This window comes from Malania oleifera, chromosome 6 (assembly GCF_029873635.1).
Source record: "Malania oleifera isolate guangnan ecotype guangnan chromosome 6, ASM2987363v1, whole genome shotgun sequence".
NCBI lineage: Eukaryota > Viridiplantae > Streptophyta > Magnoliopsida > Santalales > Ximeniaceae > Malania > Malania oleifera.
In genome coordinates, this window is record NC_080422.1 from 100,598,176 (window position 1) to 100,625,019 (window position 26,844).

A 26,844-nucleotide genomic window follows, 5' to 3' on the forward strand; every position below is an offset into this window, starting at 1 on the left:
ATAATTCATAAATCATAATCATACGTCAACGATTAACAATAGGATCTAAGAATACAGACAGGTTCACCTTGACTACAAAAGCGACGTCAACCTACACGAATGCGCTAAACTTAAAAAAAGCAGCTAGATTTTTATTGCAAGCACGAAAAGCACCACCTCAACCCCAACGTCCCTTTTACGATATGCTTCCTCGCCGGCCCCTCCTCTTCCTCTTCCTTCTCCTCGTCGTCGCCGGCCTCATCTCTGCCTCTATCGCCGACGTCTACGTCGGCACAGCCGCTAAATATATCCCTCCTTATTTACGTGAGTTAATTTATCTCTCGTTATAGATGAATCGATTATTTATTTAATCGGTTGTTTTGTTCTTCTAATTGGGTATTTTTTTTTAGCGACGAGATGTTACGGGAAGGACGCGACGGAACTTCCGACGAGCAATTATTTCGCGGCGGCGGGGGAAGGGATATGGGACAACGGGGCGGCGTGCGGGAGGCAGTACGCCGTGAAGTGCATCAGCGCAAGGGCGCCGGCGGCCTGTATAGGTGATCGCGCCATTCAGATCAAGATTGTGGATTACGCAGCTAGTATGGCAGCGCAGCCATCCGTCGCCGGCACAACCATGGTTTTATCCGGCCCCGCTTTTGCTGCCATTGCCAATACATCTGTTGCTCGGGCCACCTACATCAACCTAGAATTTCAACAGTACCCTCTCTCTCTCTCTCTCTCTCTCTCTATATATATATATATATATATATGTATGTATGTATGTATGTATGTATGTATAAAATAGAATTATTTGACTAAATCATTACCATCCATCTACGTATTAAAATTCTAAGAATAAAATATCAGCTCCGGTTGAAACTCAGGAAAATATTATATCAAAGAATTTAATTTTATTTTCATGTTGGTGGTTATCAAGGAGGGGGAAGAAAATAAATAAAAATAAAAATACTTGATCTATAAACAAAATTTAAATTTTACACATAATTAATGTTTAGAAATTTCTTTTAATCATCTTAAAACAAACTTTTTCATTTTTTATAATATCTAATAGAGAAAGAAAATATAAGAAAAAATGAGTTTTTTTTTCTTCTTTTCTTATAAAATCAGCTAAATTAAAAAGTCATACATACTAGAAATTAAAAACATGTAATATTTTATATATGATTAGTTAATTTTTATATTCTTATAACTTAAATTAGATTCATTATTTTTTAATTATTTATTAAAATATTTTACATAATAATAAATAAAAAAATAGTCACATAAAAGAAAATTTCCAGTTTTGAATTAATTATCAACTCGCTAATTATAACATATTCATAACATCATTTTTATCATTCGTTCATTATTTATTTAAGCCAGGGAACAAGCTTCTATGCTAAGTAGTCAATCACCCCCTAAACCTTGTCCGAAAATTTCTTCAATGGGTTAGATAAGGGTCCAATAACTAATTCTTATAGAAGCCTTTGTTTAGAAATACTAGTGAGATTGAATCGAAAAAAACATTTATTTAAGAATATTTTTAAAATAAAAAATGGAAACCAAACTGAAAAATAACCCTTTTATATGTAACACAATAGATGCTTTTCATTTATAAATTCATATATATAGATATATACCATCTCTTGGGGGAACATATTAATTTGACTGTAACACCTTCCTGTGCAGGGTGTAGTAAGAAAATGGGGTACCTGAATATGAAGGGTAGCCAGGAGAATGAAGGAAAATATATGGTAAATTTTCAATTTTTCACTCTGCAGTCACCATAATTCTTGTGTGTTTTTGGAGCCTGAAGTGTTTCAAGTTCGATATACTAATTAGGTTATCCCCCAGAACATTTGGCAGTCGTGTAATGTGTACAATTCTCTTTTAGTTATTTATTTATTAAGTCATTCTAAGTCAATTTTGGTGCCAATCAAAGAGGTCACTTTCTTTTATAATTTTGTGAGGAAATTTCTTGCTTCCTTCTGGTTTTGGCAGCTGCAATAAGAACAGTTTCTAATTGAATTGGGTTCCCCCCAGAGTGGAGCCAATGTTGGGTGTGAAGTTCTATCCTATTTATCTATTAGATGGAATCTGGTTGCGGCATTTAACACAACAAAGGAGAAGAAGGATCGTGAGCCTCGTGCACCCATCTCTCATGTGTCGTCGCGTGGGCGGTGGGCACGACCCATATCATTTTTTTTTTGAAGATAAACATTCATTCTAAATTAATATGAACATCTTACCTTTTAAAATTGTCCTCACTCACAAAAAGAGGGAAGGAGACCTTTTAATAAAGTTCATAGTATTGAGAATTCTACTTGTAAGTTTGTTTCACATTGGAAAATTTGAGTGAATGATGGGTGCTTATATTCATGGTTGAAAATTTTTGAGTCAAATTGGTGCTTACCCATGTGTATCAAGCTCAGTACTCATGGGCTCCTCCAGTCCTAACAAGTGGTATTAAAGCCGATAGTTCGTAACTCAAGGTGAGCGACATCATAAAAGTCGAGACGTGAAGTTAATTCTCCTGACGTGCTAACAGTTGAAAGACCAAATGTGTGACCGAGGCCAATAAAGATCATCTAGGCTGGGGATGGATCCGAATAGGATCAAGATGTGAGAGGTAATATTGGTTTGGAGGCACGTGGAATGCAATCCGACGCACGTAAGATGCTAGTCGTAAGGCCCACTTGAGCAGCTGTTGAGGAAGACGATTTCCGTTCAAGGGGAAGCAGTTGGAACTCACAAGTGAGGTGGAAATTGTTAAAAATTCTACTTGTGAGTTTGTCCCATATTGAAAAATTTGAGTGGATGATGGGTGTTTATATACATAGTTGGACCAAAGACCCAATAAACTTAAACTTTTGGGTCAAGTTGGTGTTCACTCATATGTATTAAGTCCACCCATGAACTCCTCCAGTCCTAACACATAGGAATTACCATTGCACTTTTAGCTACATAATGTGTAAGGTCATTACAACCTCTATTCATAAAATCAAAAGAATAGGTCCAAAAGCTTTCCTTACGAACCAAAATATTTTTAAGGATTGTCCAAGATTCCCAAAAGATTATAACATTTGCTCCTGATATTGTCGATAACCCCGTTGCAATCTAAAAGGATCAAATTATCTTTTAACTTTGTCGTATTTTCTTGAATTAGCGCTTCCTTAATGGCCATGGCTTCTTCTTGGTAAGGTGATTGTGCCTGAAATTTTGCACCCTACAAGGCCAAGACATCATTGCTTCTTCTTCTTAAAACAATTTCTCCAGTAGCTATGTTTGTAACATTAAATACAACATCACAACATAAAATAGCTTCCACATAAAGAAGAGGTCTTCCTATAAAAAATAGGTTAGCGGGTGGGAATCTAACATGTTCATTTTTCATGCAAAGTAGAGTGCTGATTTGCACTACTAGATATATAGCTGCATGAACAAAGTTGCTTTGTGAATAACATGGGCCTTATTCCACTATCCTCTTTTAAACATTTTCTTATACCTTTCCAAATAGCCCACGAGAAACAAGAAAAAATCATTAGTATAAGTTGGAGTCTTTTTGTTGTGCAATAAAATGTACGGAAACGATCGTGTAGTGCAACAATTGCAATGAACAATACAAAAACACACACAGATAAGAAAAGTAATAAACACAACACAAGAATTTAATGTGGTTCGGTAGAATGCCTATGTCCATGGGAGCAAGCGGCGGCTGAAATTCACTATCCATTAAAACTAGGGTTACAACATTGTATTTATGCTAACCCTACATGTACAGAGGTATTAGAGAATCCCTCAAATACCTCTGTATCAACCCGCGGAGGATTTGCCTCTGTATCCCTAATCTATTGATCTTCTCAATTCAAATTTCAAAAACAATGCCAAACAAAATCGTCGACGATTTTCTTCCTAATTAGCTTTTGCCTGAAACCGTCAATGGACTATGCAAACCGTCGACAATTTTCTTCCTGATTTGGCTTCTGCCTAAAACCGTCGATGTAACCATCAAATCGTTGATGGCTTTCTTTTGACCAACTTCCTTGTTTTCTTTAGCCCACTTTCTCTGCACATGTGTTCCACTCGATATGAGCCACATACTATGACAATATCCACATTAGCGAATATTCACCCCTTAGAAGAATGAAAACATTGCCTAGAGCTCCACTTGGGACAGTAGGTTAGGACACCTCCCATCTAACACTTGGAGACATTAATCAAGTCTAAGGAGTGCTTGAACTTGTCTGCAGTAATAGGCTTTGTCAATATGTCTGCTGTATTCTTAGAAGTGTGAACTTTCTCAAGCTATATTTCACTAGAAGAAACCAATTCCCTAATCATGCACGCATGATACACCTGGTTCTTTTCAAATAAATGGCACTTCAACTATCATAATGCAACTAAACTCCACCTTACTAAATACCCATATACTCTGAGTCAATAGTAGATAGTGCAACTAGAGACTGAACCATGGAACTCCAACAAATAGGTCCCCCCACAAAAGTGAATACATACCCTATGATAGACCTTCTATCAACCAAGTCTCTCGCATAGTCTACATCAATGGCAAAATCAACCTCTTGGTCGGGAGGCAATCCTTGTAGCTCCTATGCAAAAACATTTAGGAATTCCATCACCACTGGAATGTCTGCAAGCTTCAATTATTTCTCTGACACTTCCTTTACACAGGCTACATACCTCTGACATCCGTCTAGAAGTAGCTTCCTTACTTGAATGGCTGACACTAACTGTGGTGAGAAATGCACACGTGACCCCACGAATCTAAATTCTTGCTTCCCAGGAGGTATGAATATCACTCCTTTTAAATGACAATTAATGCTGACATAATTAACAGCTAACCAGTCCATCCCCAATATCATATCAAAAGCATACATGTCCTACACTATTAAGTCGGCTGGTAATACTCTTTATTGAATATCCACTAGATAGCCTCTGAGCACCCTCTACACCTCATTACTAATCTCGTTGGTGTAGTTACTGATAACTCGGTGTCTAATACCTGGGTTTCTAGCCCACGTACTTCACACACCCCAAAAACACAAATGAGTGTGTGTCCCTTTAATCAAATAATACAATAAATTTAATCGAAAACATATTAATCGTACCTATCACTACGTCACCAGCTGCCTCAGTATCTCCTAGTCTCATTGTGTAAACCCGCACTTGCACTATATTTCCTTGTTGGCCTCCTCAGGCGCCTAGATATTACCTCGGAATGGTCTAGGAGTAAGAGCTGAACTATACTGCACGCAACAGTCTCATGATACATGACCCGATCTATCACATCGGTAGCAAACATTTCTTCCAACTCGACATTCTCCCAAATGTCTTCGGTAACACCTTGGATAAGGAGGGAGTGATGGATTACCCTGTTCATTCAGATTTCCCATTCCTTGCCTCTAACTTCCACTGCCCCCATGCCTTCTCCAAGGCCCCTGACTGGTATCTGCTTGAAATCTAGGAGGCATAGGCCTCTTCCTCTGGTTTAAGTTCATAAACTCCTCCACCTGGGCATCTTTGGGTGGAGAGTGGATGTATCGATCATAGAAAATTTCTTTAAAATGGTTCCACGTCAGGGTTGCTGAATCTAACCTTTGTTCTTTGAGTAGCTTCACTGACTTCCACCAATGCTTGACCTCCTCAGTCATTTTAAAAACAACATACAAAACCTTCTGCTCGTTTGCACAGCGAAGACTGGCCAATATACCCTCCATCTCTTAGATCCATTCCCTTGCAACGATTGCATCAGCTCCTCCTATAAAATTCGGGGGATTTATACAGGTAAATTGTTCAATAGAGCAGCCCGAGTCAGCTGGTGAGCAGTTCTATCCCCTAAAGTTCTACACATTACCTACCATGACCCGTTGCCCTGCACTACGAAGCAGCCCCTACATTGCCACTACTTCCAGCACTCATGTTGCTGTTCCCAGGGTCCATTCTGAAAAGAAAATAAACATAGTCTAACGACCCTATCTTCATATTATAACTAATACATTTATCTAACTAAGATATCCTCACACCACCTATTACTAATTTAAGGTCTAGTCCTACCATACAAAAATAGAAACCAACGATAGTTTGCTATGGTTTTCTTGAAATCATCACCCCAAGAAAATCACAGAAACCACCCTGAAGTTCTTGTTTGCAGACTGTAGAACACAACCCTAAATTCTCATAATAATTTTTGAACATTAACCCACTGAAATTTTGTTCTATCCCCAATTTTTATCCTTCTCAAAATTCCATTCCTATATTCTGGTATTGTTTCCTGTTGTACACTAGAGTCTACAGAACCTAACAACCTAAGCTCTGATACCAAATTGTAACAACTTAAAAATTCATACCATTTTTTTTATGTGCTGTAAAATCATACTACTATGAAAATCTACTATAGCATCTCGGTCCTAAAGTGGGCACCAAGGAATTCCTGTTCATAAGATAACACACTTATGCAATGGAAAACATAAAATCATATAACCATAATTACAATACCAAAATTCAGTATTTTCCCAAACATATATATACATATCTCTCCAGTATTCTCCACTAGATCATCTAGAATTTACTAATAAATACATCCCCCACTAACACTTACCCTTCAAACAGGGTAGTACAAATGTCCCCTCTATCTCTGAGCCTGATCTGCTCGTCTAACTGGATCACCTGAAATGTGTTAAATTACTGGGATGAGACAACTCTCAGTAAGAAAAAATATACTATATCAGAGTGTGGCAACTGAGTTTACATGAACAATATATTTTTTTAATCAATTGAAACTGAGATAACATGTAAAACAAAATACAATATAGCTCACACCTATGTGGCTTAAAATACAACTGTTTCAAAACTTTTTATTTAGTCATACTTTTAGTACCTATAGGTATATCTGCTGATTTCTGTAAATCTACATATAAACATAGTTGTGAAAACTTCCCTCAATGGTTAACTATAAGTCATGATTTGACCTCTCATGACAGGGTTGTGAGGCCCGTAAGTGGGACTTAACACTGGTTGGCCTACTAGCATAAGTCAACTGAAACCTCCATCGTTAGATCGGCCGCCTCTTTATAGACCTGAAGAAATTATAATGATTAAATTATAAAGAGGGAGAAAAATGAAATTGTAAAGGGGGTCATAGTAGGTTCGCGTTTGTCGACTAAGTGGCTTATTGGGATCGTCTACGGGAACACGTGTCCCGTCAACGAGAAGATACTGAGAGACTATTTTTCAACTCTGAATTTCATCGACGAGGAATAGACATTCGTCAACGAACTCCCTTCTTGACCTCATCGACGAAGTGACGTGGCTCGTCGATGAGTGCAGGTGTATAAATAGCCTAAACTGGAATTTTCTCTCAGAAATCATGCGAAAACCTCTCTCTCTCTCTCTCTCTCTCTCTCTCTCTCTCTCTCTCTCTTGTTCGTCCCTTCCCCCTTCTCTCTAAGATTCTGGGTCGGATTCTTGCCAGTTTGACGATCCGAGACCACCACAACACTCCTAGGAAAGTTCTCTTTAAATCCACCGGAGTGGATCATTGGTGGGGTTAACTTGGATTTCATCCCAAATTTTAGGTAAAACTTTTATTTAGTATTTGACTTTCTCACAGTTATAGAAAATGTAGTACTCGAAGAAATACTGAAATTTTGTTCAGGGAGATGTTTTCAAAGTGTTGAAAGGGGAACCCTGCGGGTGTAGGACTAGACACTATAGGGGCTTTTCAGTAGTCGGGTAAGGGAGTAAACTAAAACAGTAATTTTCCATGAAAATTATTATTATCTAATAGTGCGTTTATGTTCAGAAAGCATGTATTATATATAAGCATATTTGTGAAAATATATATTTGGGAAAATACTACTGTTACATAGGAATATGTATTTTTAGTATGAAATGTCAGGAAATGTGATTTCAGAACATAATTTATGATTTTATTCAGTTTGTGTGACATGAATATTATTTTAGGCAAATTGTATTATGTTAAGTCAATTTTACAGGAAAAGCATATTTGCAGTTATTTCAAGAATAACATGATAATATAGTAAATCATGATTTCAGAATATATGATAAATAGTACATTTATTCAGATTGGTATGTATGTTATGTTCGATGCAAGACCGTGATTGATAATCGATGCAAGGCCACAGTTATGCATGTTATTCGGCGCAAGGCCGCAATTATGAATGTATTTGATGTAAGGCCATAATTATTTATGTTATTACAGAATTCAGAAAATTCTATCAATCTATTTATGTTCAAACAGTATATTATCATGTACTATATGTTATCTGAATCCGGATGATAGTTCAGATCAGTTATCAGGAGCACGGTATCGTAGCTATATAGTTCAGTTCAGATTTGTGCTAACTGCCCCTGCTAGTAGAGGGGGTGGGAGATGGATAGTCCATGTGACTTTCAATGTAGAGTTGTAGACATCCACCTGATAGTTCGGACCAGGGTATGGTGGGCCCATTGTACTTACAGACATTTTTGATTCGACAGTGGTCGGCCAGCCATTGTCGGGTCCTGCCTTCGGGCTACATAACCCGTCATGGGGGGTAATACATGACATCAGCTAACTATTCATCCTGAGTAAATTTCAAAATTACTAGTTATATCAGATGATTTTATGAACAGTGAAGTACAATATGATTTAGTAAACCATGAAATTGTATGTTTACTCAGTTATGTTATTATTAGTGTTTTCAAGCATGTGACTCGTACAATATGTTTATTATAGCACGTAAATATTCATGTTACCACACAACTACATTTAGTTTATTTCCCTTACTGAGAGGTGCCTCACCCCAGCTTAAACCATTTCAGGGAGCCCAGAAAGATCGGCGAATCGAGGCCGCCGTTGAGGCATTGTTTACTACCCTGCTATGAGGGTGAGTTTTTGAACTAGGGTCAATAGGTTTTTGTGTTAGATCCTAGTTTCATCTTTTGATGATTTTGAGGATTGTATATTTAAATAGTATATGATGGAATGTAAGTAACTCTGGTATAATGTATCTTATGGTTTGGTGAATGAAATTTATATTTACTACTGCTTAGGTTTCCGCTGTGTATGACGGGTGTGTTGCCGTTACCCACGGGTTCAGGTTGACTTTATTATATGATTAGTTAGTGGTATCAGGGTGTTTAATGTGATTAATTATGTGATAAGTTAAGCAGGTCATTACAGCCTCAACCCAGACTACCAGGGAGTCTGCAATACCTCCTTAGGCACGATCGACTACTAATAAAATCCACACACTATCTGAGATATGTGATTGCACTCTGAACTGAAATATCTACGGTACCGTGCTATGAAATATGATTTTATCCATCAGGGTCTGATACTATATTTAATACTATTATATATATATATATATATATATATATATATATATATATATATATCTTACTGTTTTACCATGATTATGTTTCAACTGTAATAACCATAACACTAAAAAAGCTTATTTGAATAACTATAATATCTGATTTGAATAAACTGTAATATCTGAATATCATGGTATTTTGTAAATTATGATTCTTTAAAAGTTGTGTAAATTCTGTACTAAACTGATATTTACTCATGCCACACAATTAAATAAATAAAACTCATGTAACCTGTATTTTTCTAATAATAAAAATAATTTATAATCTGTAGAATTTTCTTGAAAACACATAATTTCATATCTTAAATCATTCAGAATTCATATCCCAAAATACATATATTTTACTAGTAAAAATTTCTAAAATTACTAGCATAGCATATTTCCTTTACCTGATTCCTATGGAGCCTGCTAAAGCTCTAAATCTATGCCCTTGTGGCGTTTGAAACTCAAATCCCTGAAATTATATATATATATATATATATATATATATATATATATATATTCCCAGTCAGTCAACAGAATGCTCAGAATAACTATCATATTCACATTTGTCCTGAATCTGCATATTCATAATTTCCTAAACTATATACCATTATCATCTTTACCCGAGTTCTTAAAAAAACACCCACTAAGATCCTTAGCTTGCCAGCGGTATACACACCAAACCCTGTATTTCATAAAATCCTAATTTCTCAGTTCAACCCTAGAATTACGTTCACATCCACAATCTTAAACCTATATCTTCAGTAAATTAAATAAATCAACCATAAACACCCAAATAGCATCCTTACCTCAGTTTTGGCGGGATGGTACTTGAACTCCTTAAATCAAAATTCTGATGTGGTGAACTAGTAGAGAATCGACCCCGGATCTTAAAAATGGAGTCTGCTCATCAATTAGAGGTATTTGGAGTGAGAAAATGAAGAGAGAGAGTGTCACAGCTTGTGAGAGGTGAGAGAGAGAACTTTGAAATTTAATCAAGAAAATCGCATGCTAACATATATATATATATATATATATATATATATATATATACACATTTTGTCCCTGGCCAAAACCGTTGACGCTTTTTCCTAGGTCTCCCTGAAACCGTTGACAATTTGGTCTTTAACCAAACCGAAGTTACCATTTACCTTGTTACTCTGTTGCGGTAAAAAGAAAATCATCGACGGTTTTCTAGCTTCCCCTCCAAAACATCGACAGTTTGGGCTAAACCCAAACATTTTCCCTCTTTTCCTTATTTATTTTATTTTCCCAAGTCTCTACATCTACTCTTCTCTGGGTACAATTGACTATCCGTACACCAACACTCTACCTGAGTAGTGTGGTGGCACTAGCTGATCTAGCTAGCTACGATACCGTGTTGTGAATATAATTGGTCCATTAGGATTCTAATACCATATAATACTTTCTACACATATATATAATAAAACTGATACATGATTTCATTTCATAAAACCTGTCTAAAAACTGTCATATTTTAAATATGTCTGAGTACTGTCATATCATAATTTTGTCTGTATATTGTCAAATCATAGATTTGTCTGAAACTGTCATATTATGAATCTGAATAATACTATTTTGAATAATACTGTCATTTCATGATTCTGTATAATTCTATCATAATCATAAATTTGTATGAATTCTATCTTTTCATAAATCTATATAAAATCATACTTTGTCAAGTATCAACATAAAATATTTCACAAGCTTATCTATGCAGTGAAAATAGTCATACTCATGCTACACAATTTATTCGATAATTATAATTTCACAAAATTGCCTACTAAATTTTCAAAATATATAATTGGTAAATTTAATATAACATAGGCATGATCAACTCCCCGTTTTTAAATTTATTTCTCAATATATTTAAATACCCAAATATGATAAAATCCCCATAGTTTAATTTAATTCCACAATACTCAAAAACTCAGGCATATGGAAATAATTGAATTAACATAATTAAGTTAAATAAAAAATATATTTAAAATAATTTTTTTTTATAATCTATTCCCCTTACCTTAACTCTGGAGTGGTGCCTACAACATCCAAATGATAAATCCACTCCGGTTAAAGTGTTCAGGAGCGAAACTAAGACCTAAATATGGTGTTCGTTTTTCAATTTGACTTACAAACGAAGAGAAAATCTAGAGAGAGAAAGAGTGTTTGAGGAGAGAGAGAGAGAGAGGGAGCAATTCGTCAATTGGCGGGGCAATTTGGTTAAATCCTGAATATATACCTATATATGTGTATATATATATATATATATATATGTATATATATATATGTATGTATGTATATATATATATATATGTATGTATGTATATATATATATATGTATGTATATATATATATATGTATGTATATATATATATGTATGTATGTATACTTATATTATATATATGTATATATATATATGTATGTATGTATATATATATATATGTATATATATATATGTATGTATGTATACTTATATTATAACATTATAATATATTATATTATATTAATATTAATATATTATATTATATTATTTAATTAATAATTATTATAATTTATTTATTTTTAGGATCACTACAATGCGACTGATCAAGAAACATACCATCACACGATCTTGTAATTTTCATACCTAAAATAACATCAGTCTCGCTTAAATCTTTCATTTCAAAATGTTTTTTAAGCATAGTTTTTCGTTTTATTTATGACATGCAAATTTGAACCAAAAATGAGCAAATCATCCACATAGAGGCTAATAATAACATGTGAATGTCCAAGTATAACAATTTTGGGTTCCTTAAAAGGAGTGTACATCTTGAACCAAAATTTATTATAACAGACATGCCTATTAGCACCTGAGTCTGCTTACCACTCCTCAATCTTGTGGACCATATTTATATCAATAAGTATCACCACAAATGGTTCCTCAACTATATTAGATTGAGGAAAAGACCCAAGTTTTCGAAATTTGCAAATTCGAGCAATATGCCCACTTTTGCCACAAACATAACAAACATTGTTGTTTTACTTGTAAGGGGGTCATTGGTTCAAATTCTTTTGATCAGGGTTGTCTTTATTCATTTTGTAAGTTCTACTATTATATTTCATATTTCTCATTTTAGGCTTTAATTGAGGGTTTTTAGGAAAATGACTATTTGGTAAAGTATTATATTTGGAAGTAATTAAATTTACCTTTGTGGTATTACTGTTATTGGTATTACCATTTTCTTGCAGGATTGCATCTTAGCCTCTTGGCTCCTCGGTATCATACTTATTATTTTCATCTCTTGATGTAGACTCCTTTAAATGGAAAAGGCTTGTTGCGATCTTCAACATTTTCACTCGATTTCTCCTCCGTAGCCTTTATATTTTGAATCTCCTTAAAATTGTTAGGAAATTTAATAAAATAAAAATAAAAAGCATTAAACTTAAACACAAGTAAAAATATATATATATATATATATATATATATATATATATATATATATATAAACACGGTTCAAAAATAGGCTGAGACACGGATATCTCGCTCTCTTTAAGGAGATTCAACCTTTCTACAGTTTATTGGCTTAGCTCACGAATCAGTACAACATAACTCCTCAATACTTGTTGACTCACTCGAAAAATGAGCAACTCAGAAGTTATCTCAAGTATCGTGTAATATTTAACCCAAAGGTCAAATCGTCTCCTCGGGGAATGCAGTTTAATTCTAAATTATGTGTAATCCAGAAAAAAATAAGAAAAGAAAAAGGTTACTGAACATAGTTCAGATTTAGTTCTTGGAATGTTTGAGATTTTTTTTTTTTACGAAATTAAAATAACATGAAATTTAATTTATGAATCCTACTAAAAGATTAACATGCATAAAAATAACTAAATAGATGTCAGACTCAATACCAGAAGAACGAAGTAAATAAACCCTACAATCATCCAACTGAAAAAAAAAAAAAAAAAAAAAAAAACTAAACTAATTAATAAATAAAGCTCAACTAAATAAAAATACTGAATTTAATAACAAACCCAAACAAAATTAAACAAAATAAGAAAGTTGACTTTAATAAAAAGGATACTCAAAGTGAATATTCAAATCCTACAAAGATGTTTAAATAAAAAAAGAAAAGAAAAAAAAAACTACTTAATAAACCAACCACAATTTGAAGTTAAATAATTATTTTAAAGCAAGAAAGAACAAATTGAAATTAACAATACTCCAATAAATATTAAATAAACATTAATCTACTAAAAGGATTCTCCAACAATAAATTAAAATAAACATAATAATTATAAAATAAACACTATTATTCAATTCCAACTTTAACTTTAAATAAAAAAAATAACTAAAAGCTTAACCATAAGATTAAATCCAAGGAGAGGGAGAGAGAGAGAGAGAGAGAAACAACAACTCGTAGTTCCTCCTCCCCCTCCCCCCCCCCCCTCCCTCTTTTTTCCAAAGAGAACTCAAAAAAAACAGAAAGAAAAAAACTAAAGAAAACCCTACATTTTTACCTTACCTCAAGCCTTTGACTTTTCAAAAATTACTTTTCAATCCAATTGGACACCCAGCTTGCACACACACAGGGCCAGTGCATGGGAGGGACGCGGACCCGACTACATGGTTGGGTCAAATCAACTTATTTTATTATTTTTTTTTTCTTTCTTCCTTTTGTTAACACATAATCTGTTCTGAACTTTTAAGACCATTTTTGACCTAATAAAAGTTCGTATCCCTCAAAACTCGAAACATGAAAGTTGTAGAGATCTTTCTCAGATTTCCCCAAAGTTTTAAATAATCTCGGTCAGAGCTCGAATGAGAAAGTTACACCCAGATTACGGAGTAATGCTGAATTGGTCCATAAAAACAGCGTATGGTAACTTCATGTCTGATTTTGACCTTGATGCGGCCAGTATTTTTCAAAATGCAAAACATGAAAATTGTAGAGTGTTTTCTTATCTTTTTATAGCATGTTGAATCATTGGAATCGAAGGTTGCATGAGAGAGTTACACATAGATTACGAAATATTATTGCTTTTTAGCTTCCAATAGTTACCCTACAATAAAAAATACCAAAAATTCATAAATTATTCAATAAAACTCAAATATTATAAATAGGGCACAATGTTAAAATATTAAAAGTAATTAGACATTTAATTAAAAATATTATTCGTAATGCATGAATTAAAACGCCTAATTACGCAATTTAAGCGCGTAATCACACCACCCCCCCCCCCCCCAAAACTAAAGTTTTGCTAGTCCCTAGCAAAATAAAAAAGTTGAGAAAGCTACCAAATCCTATCTACCTCCTCTTTTACGGGAAACACAGTTACATTTACCAAATACAATAAGACTTTAAACCCTTAAGTCGATCCTAGTGGACGAGTTGTAATCTCATGAGGGGTTTCATGGCGACACCCACAAAGACCAATTCCAATGAATATTAAATGAATGTACATTCAACACAAATATACCATTTCACGTACATGAATATCACCAGATTACACATGAGCTCATACATAATTCATGCAGTTCTAAAGCAAGTCATTCATGCAAGTTTCATCCTTATGTAACCATTAAGAACAATATACTCACATAAAGTTAACCAGCAATACAATTCAAAATTAATGTAGTCATATAAATCTGAGTATCAACAGGTGAAATCTCGAGGTTTGTGTAATGTGTATGACTCGTTACACCCAAGATACCATTGGACACCTACGAAATGGTCGTTTTGACTCAGCCTAACTAGTATACCCTCAAAAACACTCAAAAAGAATGGGTTTGCTCGTCATATGTGAGGAGGAGTGTCAAGATCAAACATCCCACATATTGCAAGGAACAAACGCTAAATGTATGGAGTGGACTAGTCTGAAAAGGATCTAACCTATTTATGAGGTGTCGGATCCTTCACCCTAACATCTTCTCACCTACTTGTTATGTCCAACTAAGGCCACCCTAGATCAACTTATATTCACAAACTAGGCGTGAATACATCTGAGGCATTAAGCGGTTAAAGAGTCTTCATATGTGGAGAACATGTGTCATGTCCATGACTTTTTATGCATTTCTATGGAGTAGGTATTAATCTTTCATTTCATGTGCATTTCTAATTTTCTTATTATTTCTTCTGTTCATTCTTCAATTTCTGTCTTTTCATTGTCAATTAGGACAATCATTACACCTTTTTGTTATCTTCATACCACCAATAAGAATTAAGCTCGAACAGTAGTCCATAAACAAAATTTATCTCTAGGAGTGGTTCAACCTTCACATCTTGAGTAGGTTACAAGTCTTAGGTTTTTATCTCCCCACTAGATGTCACCTCTAGGCTAGTAAGTCAAAAAAAAAGACTAGTGTACAAAGAGTATTCAGAAAAAAAAAAAAAAAGAAAAAAAAAAAAAAGGAAAGTTAAGTTTCATGAACTCTAAGCTGACGTCAAAAACTCAAAAGAATGATAAGTGGTTCAACAATACCTTACAAGGTGTCATAGTCGTCACGAGCGCTTTCTCAATGCTCACAAGGAACCCTAAGTGCTACAAGTCATGTGAACATGTATTTTCAGCTTCATAAGATATCATGTAAATAAAAGAGTTTATATAGTCATATTAACACGAATGAACTACCAATCAATTCTTCATGGAGTTACAAAATCATATAAAGAAAAACTACACATAAATGAATCAAGTGTGTAATTTTTAGGTTATATGCAAGTATGTGAAAGGTATAAGTCAGTATTAATCATGACATAAGTCAGTGTAATTCCTCAATGCTCTTTCTTTCTTTCTTATTTCTTTTTTTATATTTTCTTTTTATATTTTTATTAATTAATAAAAAATCCAGAAAGTAGATGTGCATTGTATCACATGCAAATTCTTACCCCCCCAACTAAAGTGGAACATTGTGCTTAATGTGAAAGCATAGGGAAAATAGAAAAGATGTGCACGGGGGAAGTGGAGCGTATCGGGGTGGAGAAGTAAGAGGAAAAAAATATTGAAACTAAGGAAAAATGTACCTGAAAATTAACTAAAAATAAAATAAGATAAAACAAAATGAAATTAAAGGAAAGAAAAACATCACAGTTTGTCTGGCGGAGGCTCTAGAGGAATTTCATCTGATGGGTGCAGGTCTATAAATTGAATCGACGAGTCTCCAAATTTGAGTCGCCATAATGAATCAGTCTTGTTACCTGCACAAAAGTTAGCGTCAAATAAATCAATATGTTCTAAGGTACCAGACAAAACATGTGTAGACTGCCTTCCTTGTTTTAATAAGAAAAAATCTTTATTCAATATATTTTCTAGGAAAGTCACTTCTTTAAGAACCGATCTTTGAGGTAAAGTTGTCAGAGCAGTTACCTTTGGTTCTTCAGAAGCATCAACATTAAAAATTTTACCTAATTCCTTGAAAGTTAAATTCTCACCAGTTTGCTCTCCCTCTTTATCAGGTTTACCCATCACCTTACCACTACGGGGATTTGCTTTAGTATTGCACTCCTTGACATTAATCTAGTAGGGAGTGATGGTTCCACGAATGTCAATCTCTGAGGGTAAAGTACCACAAGTGGGTACTCCTTATTAGTCTCAACCTCCATGTTAACTGACTTCTTCGATTTTGGGCTCGCTTCCTTTGATTTTTCTTTGACCTCATCTATATCAATTGTAACTTCAGGTGCTAGGACAACTGTTTGTTTGTCAATGAGTATCTCAGGTTGGAAAGCTTCTTTTCCACTTCTCGAAGTAATAACGGTCTCGCTGTCTCAAAAGAAACATTATGTATTTGTTGCTGTTGGTGCTAGTATTCTTAAGGATTATGCTGAGGTTCTACCAAAAATTCCCTTTTTCTAAGATATCCAACTGTATACTCATTTCATTAATGGTGTCCCGCAATTCATGTATAACATGAGTGTACTAATTGTTAGTTGTGACGTGAATTTGCATGAACTGTTGAAACATATTCTCCATCTGCATCATGCTATCTTCAAGAGATTTCTTTGCTGGAATAGGAGCTAAATTTGGTTGAAATCCTGGAGGTGCGTAGCTCTGAGAAATCTGTTGCAGCTAATACTGTAACTGTTGTGGAGGGGCTGCATAAGATTAAGGAACTTGCTGATACCGTGAGGAAGATGGACTAGACTGATCATTCCTCCATGAGAGGTTCAGGTGCTTTTTCCATCCAGGATTATAAGTGTTTGAGAATGACTGATTTTGGGATTTGTTGACCCAATTTACTGATTGTACCCGATCAAATCTACTCTCCTGCCAAAATGGTAGTAAATGACAATCCTGAATTCTGTGGTCTGAGGTCTCACAGATAGAGCAATCCTCAGCTTTCACTTTTTTTGATTCCATAACCTCTAGTTTTTTAGATAACGCAACAACAAGAGCCTGTAGATTAGTTTCCTCCTTGACCTCGTATTTGCCTCCACCATTGATCGCTCTGAGAGGTTGTGCTGCCATTTGTGTCTGTTCATGTCTTATGTTCCATTGTTGGGCACTCTCAGCCAAATAATCAAAGAATGATAAAGCCTCATCCGGTTCTTGCTAAAGAACTCCCCGTTACACATAGTCTGGACAAACTGTTTACATTTAGGAGTTAAAGCAGTATAAAAATAATTCACTAGCCTCCAAGATTCGAATCCGTGATGTGGACATATATTCATCAGGTCCTTGAATCTCTCCCAATAAGCTTGGAACGTCTCGTCACCTTTTTGCATGAATCGAATGATTTGTTCTTGCAAAAATTGAGTTCCTTGTAAGAGAAAAAATTTATGCAGAAATTCGTTTTGCATATCAGCCTAACTAGAGATAGAATTAGGCCTAAGAGAATTAAATCACGTCTTATCCTTGTCTTTCAATGAAAAAGGAAATAGACGCAATCTAATTGCCTGATTAGTAGTAGTTCCATCTATGAATGTAACATATGCAAACTCAAAATCAGTTAAATGCTGATATGGATTTTCACACTCCATCCCATAAAATTGAGGTATCACAGATATCATTGCAGGTTTAATGTTAAAATTCTATGCATTCTCAGGTAATATGATGCAAGATTGTTGTGTGGTTCGTATGGGCTGCAAGAAATCCATAAGCGTGTGTGATGTAGGTGCAACTATATATATTTTTTTTTTCAAAACTCAATTTTTTTTCTTTTTCTTTTTCATGAGAAAAATTAAAATAATAGGAAAAACACTAGTTTGAAATTAAAACTGACATTCCCCGACAACAGCGCCAAAAGCTTGACTCACTCGAAAAATGAGCAGCTCGGAAGCTATCCCAAGAGAGAGAGAAAGAGAGAGAAAGAGAGGGAGAGAGAGAGAGAGAGAGAGAGAGAGAGAGAGAGAGAGAGAGAGAGAGAGAGAGAGAGAAACAGCAACCCGTAGCTCCTCCTGCCCCCAACCAAGCCTCCTTTTCCAAAGAGAACTCAAAAAAGAAGAAAGAAAAAAACTAAAGAAAACCCAACTTTTTTACCTTACCTCAAACTCCCCTCCCTTTGACTTTTCAAAATTGTTTTTCAATCCAATCCAATTGGGCACCCAACTTGCACACACACGGGGCCAATGCATAGGAGGGACGCGGACTCGGCTGCATGGCATTTTGGACTCGTCGACGAGGCTGCGCTTCGTCGACAAGAAGATACCAAGAGGGTGTTTTGGTGACTCTGAATTTCATCGACAAGGGGTGAGAGTTCATCGACGAATTACCTTCTTGACCTCGTCGCCGAGGTAACATGGCTCGTCGATGAAGGCCAGTGTATAAATAGGCCAAACTCTCATTTTTGGCCGAAAATTGTGCGAAAACTTCTCTCTCTCTCCTCCCTTCATCCCTTTTACTTTCTCTCTAAGATCTCGGGTCGGATTCTCACCAGTTCGACGATCTAAAGCCACCACAACGTTCTTGTGAAAGTTCTCTGGAAACTTATTAGAGTAGATCGTCGGTGTAGCTACTTTGAAATTCATCCCTGATTTAAGGTAAGACTTTTTATTCAAAATTTGGTCTTTCCATAGTTATAGGAAATGTTGTACACGAAGAAATACTGATGTTTAGTTCTGAGAGATGTTAGTTTCAGGGTGTTGAACGGGGAACCCTACGGGTGCAGGACAAGTGTAATTTAGGGGGTTTCTTTTCAGAAAATTATTATTAAATTATTAAAAGAAGTATGTTCAGGAAAGCGTGTATTATATTTGTATATTATCGAGAAAATATTTATTTGGAAAAATACTACTATGATATTGAAATGTATGTATTAGTATGAAATGGCTGGAAATATGGTTTTAGAATCAAATATATGGTTTTATTCAGTATTATGTGGCATGAATATTATTTTACATGGAAAGTATTATGTTATGACAATTTTATGAATAAACTATGTTTTCAGAAATGATGGAATATTGCAGTACATTATGGTTTTAAAATACATGATAAATAGATTATTTATTCATAATAATATGTATGAAATGTTCGGCGTAAGGCCGTGATTGATAGCCGGCACAAAGCCGTGTATTATGTATGATTTCGGCGCAAGGCCGTATTTATGAATGTTCGGTGCAAGGCCGCAGATATGAAAGAAATTGGCGTAAGGTCGTATGTATGTATGTATGTTATTACAGAAAATGCTATCAATCTATTTATGTTAGACAAGTATATTATCAAGTATTATATGTTATCAGAATCCAGATGATAGTTCAGTTTAATTTCAGGAGCATGGTACCGTAGCTATACAGACCAAATTAATATGTTTAGACTTGTGCAACTCGCCCCTGCTAGTAGAGGGGATAGGAGATTGATAGTCGATATGGCTTTCAGTGTAGAGTTGTAGACGTTCACCTGGCAATCCGGACCAGGGTGTGGTGGGCCCATCTTACTTACAGACATTTTTGACTCGACAATGGTCGGTTAGCCATTGTCAGGTCCCGCCTTCAGGCTGCACAACCCGTCATAGGGGGTAATACGTGACATCAGTTAGCTATTCATCTTGGGTAAATTACAGTATTATCAGTTATATTAGACATTTTATATATAGTATGATTTATTAGAAATTATGAAGGTATATGCTTATTCAGTTATGCTATGATGAATGTTTTCTGGTATATGAAATGTACTATATATGTATGATAGCATCAAATATTCATGTTGTCACATAACTGTGTTTAGTTTATTTTCCCTTATTGAGGGATGTCTCACCCCCAATATTAAATAATCTTCAGGAAATCCAGAAAGATCGGCGGATTGAGGCCGCCGTTGAGATAGTGTGATACTATCCCGCTAGGAGGGTAAGTTTTTATCTAGGAACAGGAGATTTGTGTTGTGAGTTCCTAGATATGTATATATTTTTATATTTTTGGAGATTGTATATAAACATAATACTTTGGAATGTAGTTGACTATGGTATTATGCATTTTATGGTTTGGAGGATGTGATTTATATTTACTGCTGCTTAGTTTTCCGTTGTGAATGTCAAATGTGTCCCCGTTACCCATGGGTTCAGGTTGACTTTATTATTAAATATATTCTATTATATGATAAGATAAGCAGGTTGTTACAAAATCAACTTATTTTATTATTGTTTTTCTTCTTTCTTCTTTTTGTTAACATATAATCAGTTCTAAACTTTCAAGGCCGATTTTGACCTAGTAAACGTCCGTATCTCTCAAAATTCTAAACATGAAAGTTGTAGAGCTCTTTCTCAGCTTTCCCTAGAATTTTGAAACATCTCGATCAAAGCTTAGACAAGAAAGTTACGTCCAAATTAAGGAGTAATGCTGAAATAGTCCATAAAAACAACATATGGTAACTTCACATCTGATTTTGACCTTGATGCAGCCAGTATTTCTCAAAATAGAAAACATGAAAATTGTAGAGTATTTTTTTATCTTTCTATAGCATCTTGAATCATCAGAATCAGAAGTCGGATGAGAGAGTTACGTATAGGTTACGAAGTGTCATCGGTTTTTATCTTCCAATAGTTGTCCTACAATAAAAAATACCAAAAATTCATAAATTACTTAATAAAACCCAAATATTATAAATATGACACAATGTTAAAATATTGAGAGTAATTAGGCATTTAATTAAAAATATAATTCCTAATGCATGGCGCGTAATCACTTGTCTCCCCCAAGATACAACAGTCTGATTTTAATCATATGACTCTCTCCAATTTTACACAAATGGAGGAATCCAAAACTCCACAAAAAAACACATTTCTTTACTTGTCAAACTCTCTAGACTCAAAAGAAAGATGATATGACGAGAATGAAGAGAATAGGTATGTTGTGGTAATTCCTCAAGGGTCTATTTATAGGCACAAAATGACCCTTCATTCTCCATGTACTTAATAATTAAGGTATGTATATATTAAGTAGATACAAACTTAGATTCAAGGTACATTCATATAATTAATCTTATGCATGTATGAAATGCATGAATGAATGATCATAACACAATCCAAGGTACATTTTATTTTCCAAAATAACAATAAAATAATAATATTAAAATACACTAATAATACACAAGTCAGTTTTATATTTTGTTGGTAACTCGTCACTGTTTATGGACAATTTAACACATTAGTGTTTTTTTTTTTTCATTTATATGTATGAATCAGGGCTTCAATTGGGAATTTGCAAAAAAGGGAGGGTGGTACAACATTCTCAAAAACCTTGTACCCAATATTGCAGCAGTTGGAATTACCCATGTCTAGCTTCTCTCATCTTCCCAATCAGTTTCTCCAAAAGATAGATACATAAAAACTAAAATATTAAACCCCTATAATTTAAAATTTATTATGTTTACAAATAAATTTACTTTCATTTTTCTTCATTCTCCACATTTGTAGGATACTTGCCTGGAAAGTTGTATGACCTCGACTCATCAAAATATGGGAATCAAAATGACTTGAAAGTACTTATTGGAGCCTTACATGATAAGGGTATCCAATATGTGGTAGACATAGTACAAACCACAGAATTGCTGCAAGTAAAGATAAGAGAGGAATATGGTGCATCTTTGAAGGAGGACCCCCAATAATTGCCTTGATTGGGGTCCGCAAATGATTTGTATGAATGACACCCAATATTTAGATGGCACTGGAAATCCTGACAGTGGAGAAGGCTATATAGTTGCTCCTAATATTGACCATGTGAACCTATAAGTTTTATTAATATACCCTCACTTTTGGAGGAGGAATACCGTGGTTACAAGATAAAACAAAAGGGAAAGTACAAAAAAACCCTCCCAAAACTAGCAACCAACCAAATTAGGACAACAAAACTAAATAAAACTAACACAGAAGATAAACATATAAACACAATCAAAATCAAAACAAAATACACCAAACGAAACTCTAGAGTTGAACTAATGATGAACAGAAACGAGACCCCACCTATCCATCCAAAGAATACCTTTCAGATAACATGGTAAAAGGTGTTGTTCTTCGTAAATTACATTATTTCCCATTTCTCCTTCTTTAGCAAGAAAATTAGCCGCACTATTGCCTTCCCTATATTGATGCATCACCATGACGTTCATTCCTTCAAGCTCCACCACGAGCTTCTCCCAAAATTCCCAAAGATACCACAAAGTACATCTACCTTTTCGAAGCCAATCAACTACAATTCGCGAGTCACTTTCAACAATCACATTAAAATAATGCAAACGTTTGCACAAACAAATTCCTTCCCTCATTGCTTTTAATTTTGCACTATTATTAGTACCATTGCCAAAATAACTTGAAAAATCTGCTTTTACCATGCCATGACAATCCTGAATAATTCATCCACCTCCTGAAGTACCCGGATTGCCCCTACAACTCCCATCACAATTAAGTTTTATCCACCTTACTAGAGGTTTAACCCACGAAATAATTTTTCCAGGTTTGTCGCAAACTCCCTAATGCTTAATTTGAAACTCATTCAAAATCTTAATGTCCAACTTCTTCAACTTTTTAAAAGAATTGGTGCTCTCAACAATAAAACTAACCCAGAATCGAACACTTCTCCATATCTGATTTGCACTTTGATAAACTCTTTCCATTCTCGCTTTACATCTTTGATTCCAGGGGCACCACGTAATCAAACACGGAATCAGCCCGATTAAAATACCTTTAATAGACGATTTTTGAGCATAATGGAACCAATTTATCATTTTATTTTTCCAAGGAAGGGATTGTTGGAAAGGAATCGCCACCGCCACACTAGCTCGACGCCAAACCTCTGAAGCCACCTCACCTAAAGAAAGAATATGATTAATGTTTTCCTGACTTCTTTGAACGCAGCAATCACAAGCCGAAGCCATTGATATTCCTTTGACCTGAATTCTATCATCTACAACCAAGCATCTAAACCAGGCTCTCCATAAACACATTGAGATTCTTTTAGGCAATAAAGGATGCCAAAACCAATCATTCCACAGAAAATTATCACTTCTGCTCCTCACTGCCTCCCAAGCCGTTTTTGTAGAAAATTTATCGTTAGGGGCAAGCTTCCAAACAAAAATATCCTGCCCACTTTTACCCACCGGCACCTGGTGTAAAATTTCCCCTATTTTATCGTCACCAACCAATTCCAGTACTAAATCATAGTTCCAATTATTATTTAGCCAGCAATCCTTAATACACAGTTTCTTGTTCAAAATATCCTTAGTGCTCACAGATAACGGGCCTGATGACAGCTACCTGTCGAACCAAAAAAAAAGAGTTTCCACCTCTTACCATTATTTTAACATTATCCATAACTTTTGGAATGGTGACCATAATTGATTTCCAGAACCAAGAGTCATTTGATCTTCCTTTCCTTATTAATAAATGATCATTTCTGCAATATTTAGCCTTGAAAAAACCTACCCACAGATTGTTAGAGGTGAGCAATCTGAAGGCAAACTTCATGATAAGAGATTTCTGAACTTCCTTAAGATCTCTCAAGCCCAGACCCCCTTCTGAGGTAGGTTTACAAATTTTCCCCCAAAAGCGCTAATGAATCTTTCTTTTATCTTTCACCTCTCCCCATAAAAAATTAGAAAGAAGAGAATTAATGTGAGAATATGTGACCTGCGAAACCTTAATAACAGACATCAAATGAATAGGCATGTTAGACAACACATGTCTTTATAAAATCAATCTTCCACCTTATGAGAGCAACCTAGATTTCCGCCCAGCAATTTTCTTTCTAATCTTCTCTACAAGAGGCTCCACTGTCTTGGAAGACAATTTTCCAAACACCAAAGGAGCACCCAAATATGTAACTAGGAATTTACCTTCCATGACACCCGTGATTCTCAATAAACCATGCTTTCGAGCAAGAGTGATGTATTTCGAAAGGAATAACGCTGACTTTGTCTTACTAATTTTTTGACCCGACCACTTCTCATACATTTTCAGAGCGTAAACTAAATTTCTAATAGACCTCTTCTCACCATTCACAAAAATAAGAATATCTTCCGCATATAACAAATGTGAAACCCATGGGGATTCAATTGGATGATTAAATTGACCAATTTGACCAGTCTTATAGTTTTCCTAAGCAACCTTGTCAAAACCTCCTCCATTATAATGAATAAATAAGGAGAGAGTGGATCCTCTTGTCTCAAGCCCCTTGTAGATTGAAAAAACTCTTTAAAGGTTTCATTTATCAAAATATAAAACCATGGGGACTCCACACAATTTTTTATGAGTTTGCAAAACCTCTCAGAGAAACCAAAAGCCTTAAGAACCTCTAGAAGAAAATTCCAATTCACTTTGTCATAGGCCTTAGCCATATCGAGTTTTACCATCACATTGCTGCCAACTATTTTTTTATGCAAAGACTGAATCACTTCTTGAGCAAGTGTAATATTTTCAAAAATACTACGCCCAGGAATAAAAGTGCCTTGTTCATGCGAGATCAACTTATTAACAACCTCGGCTAGTCTAAAAACAATAATCTTGGAAAGAATTTTATAAGCCACAGAGCATAAACTAATAGGCCGGAATTTATCAAAGCTAGAAGGATTATCCACCTTCGGAATTAAAACAATAATCGAAGAGGAAAAAAACTTGGAAAGAGTAATGCCCTGAAAAAAATCCATTGCCGCATCCAAGAGATATTTTTTTACAATTTCCCAGCATGATTTATAGAATTCAGAGCCAAATCCATCCGATCTTGGACTGCTTTCTTTGGGGATAGAAAACACCACTCTTTTAACTTATTCTTCTGTCGATTCAGCGCAGAGGAAATTATTATCAACATCTGAAATTTGCCTTTGAATTAACTCGGAGAGATCGCATGGTTCAACTACTGAAGACTCTGAAAGAAAATTCTGGAAAAAAACAGCTGCTTCATTATGAATTGCTTTCGCACCCTCCAATATCCTCCCGTCGTTTAGAACCATACGATCTATATGACTCTTATACTGCTTCTGAATGATAACTGAATGGAAGAATTTAGAGTTTTGATCTCCCTCAATCAACCATTTTTTTTTCACAATTTGTCTTAGGGGAGATGCTTCCTTATTCTTCCACACCTACATCTCCAACTTAGTAGTCAAGTAATCAGCTTCGACGTCCTCAGAAAAACCTGCTTGCAGTGAATTTTCTAGATATTCCATCCTTTTCTCAAGAGGTTTTAAATTTTCTCCCACTCTCCCAAAGACATTTTTATTCCGGCACGTAATGCAACTTTAGTTCTCTTAAGGCGAATAACAAGTTTCAAAAGACTCGAGGCCGAGTCATTCCTGATTCAAGCATCTTTAACGCACGACAAAAACATATCATGCGAGCTCCACATACTCAAGAACCGAAATAGGGTATGGCCATACTGAGAGAAAGATGTATTTGTATACACCACCATAGGGCTATGATTTGAGGATTTCTGACTCAGATATTTGAATTGAGCTGAACTATATAGGTTGGAAAAATCATTATTAATAAGAACACGATCAAGCTTAGCCCAACTACGAGCCACCCCTTGATGGACATTGCACCACGATATTCGTGAGCCTATGTTTGATAAATCAAAGAGACCACAATGATGTAAGCATTCATTAAACTCCATCATAGGTAATAGTGGTCTTGGATTTCCACCAATTCTTTCAGCATCCGTTCGAATAACATTAAAATCACCCATGACCAACTAAGGAAAATCTGATTGACACTCCTCCAGTTGCCTCCATAACTCTCTTTTTTAAACATAAAAACATTTGGCATAAATAAAACTCACCAAAATTCTTTGTCCGTCCTTAAAAAACCACCCAGAAATCTGCTGAGTTGTGATTGAAATCACCTCAAAGACATTTATATCCGTCCAAAATAGCCACATTTTACCACCCTGATTTCAATTAGATATAAAATGGTGATAATTCAGAAAATTACCTAGCATTACCATCTACTCCTCAGCCATGAACGGTTATGAAATAGCAAACAACCCAAAATTAAACTTTTTAATTAACTTCTTTAACCTGCCTAACCCCCTAATATTTCAGAAAAGAATTGTATCCGTCATAA

The 26,844-nt window shown here is 35.0% G+C and overlaps 1 protein-coding gene and 1 pseudogene across 4 annotated transcripts; both read left to right on the forward strand.

Moving 5' to 3' along the window:
* Window positions 1-9,045, forward strand: LOC131158161 (EG45-like domain containing protein 2). Of its 4 annotated transcripts, none has more exons than XR_009137417.1 (4): window positions 1-303; window positions 390-699; window positions 1,672-1,736; window positions 8,824-9,045. XR_009137417.1 is itself a non-coding variant. In XM_058112827.1 (3 exons), the coding sequence occupies exons 1-3, from the start codon at window positions 183-185 to the stop codon at window positions 1,676-1,678; spliced, it is 438 nt and encodes a 145-aa protein (XP_057968810.1). In that variant the 5' UTR covers window positions 1-182; the 3' UTR covers window positions 1,679-1,906. The 4 variants fall into 4 exon arrangements, 1 of the variants encoding a protein (XP_057968810.1); XR_009137415.1 differs by lacking the exon at window positions 8,824-9,045 and adding an exon at window positions 1,984-2,371; XR_009137416.1 differs by lacking the exon at window positions 8,824-9,045 and adding an exon at window positions 2,026-2,371 and having other exon boundaries at window positions 132-303.
* Window positions 5,860-26,844, forward strand: part of LOC131158727 (alpha-amylase-like) — a 22,329-nt pseudogene continuing 1,344 nt past the window's right edge.

What these genes read in the sequence shown, in the direction of transcription:
- LOC131158161 (XM_058112827.1), top strand. Translation starts at nt 183, where the DNA reads ATGCTTCCTCGCCGGCCCCTCCTCTTCCTCTTCCTTCTCCTCGTCGTC. An exon ending in ATATATCCCTCCTTATTTAC is followed by an intron (nt 304 to 389) that starts GTGAGTTAATTT and finishes ATTTTTTTTTAG; the next exon opens with CGACGAGATGTTACGGGAAG.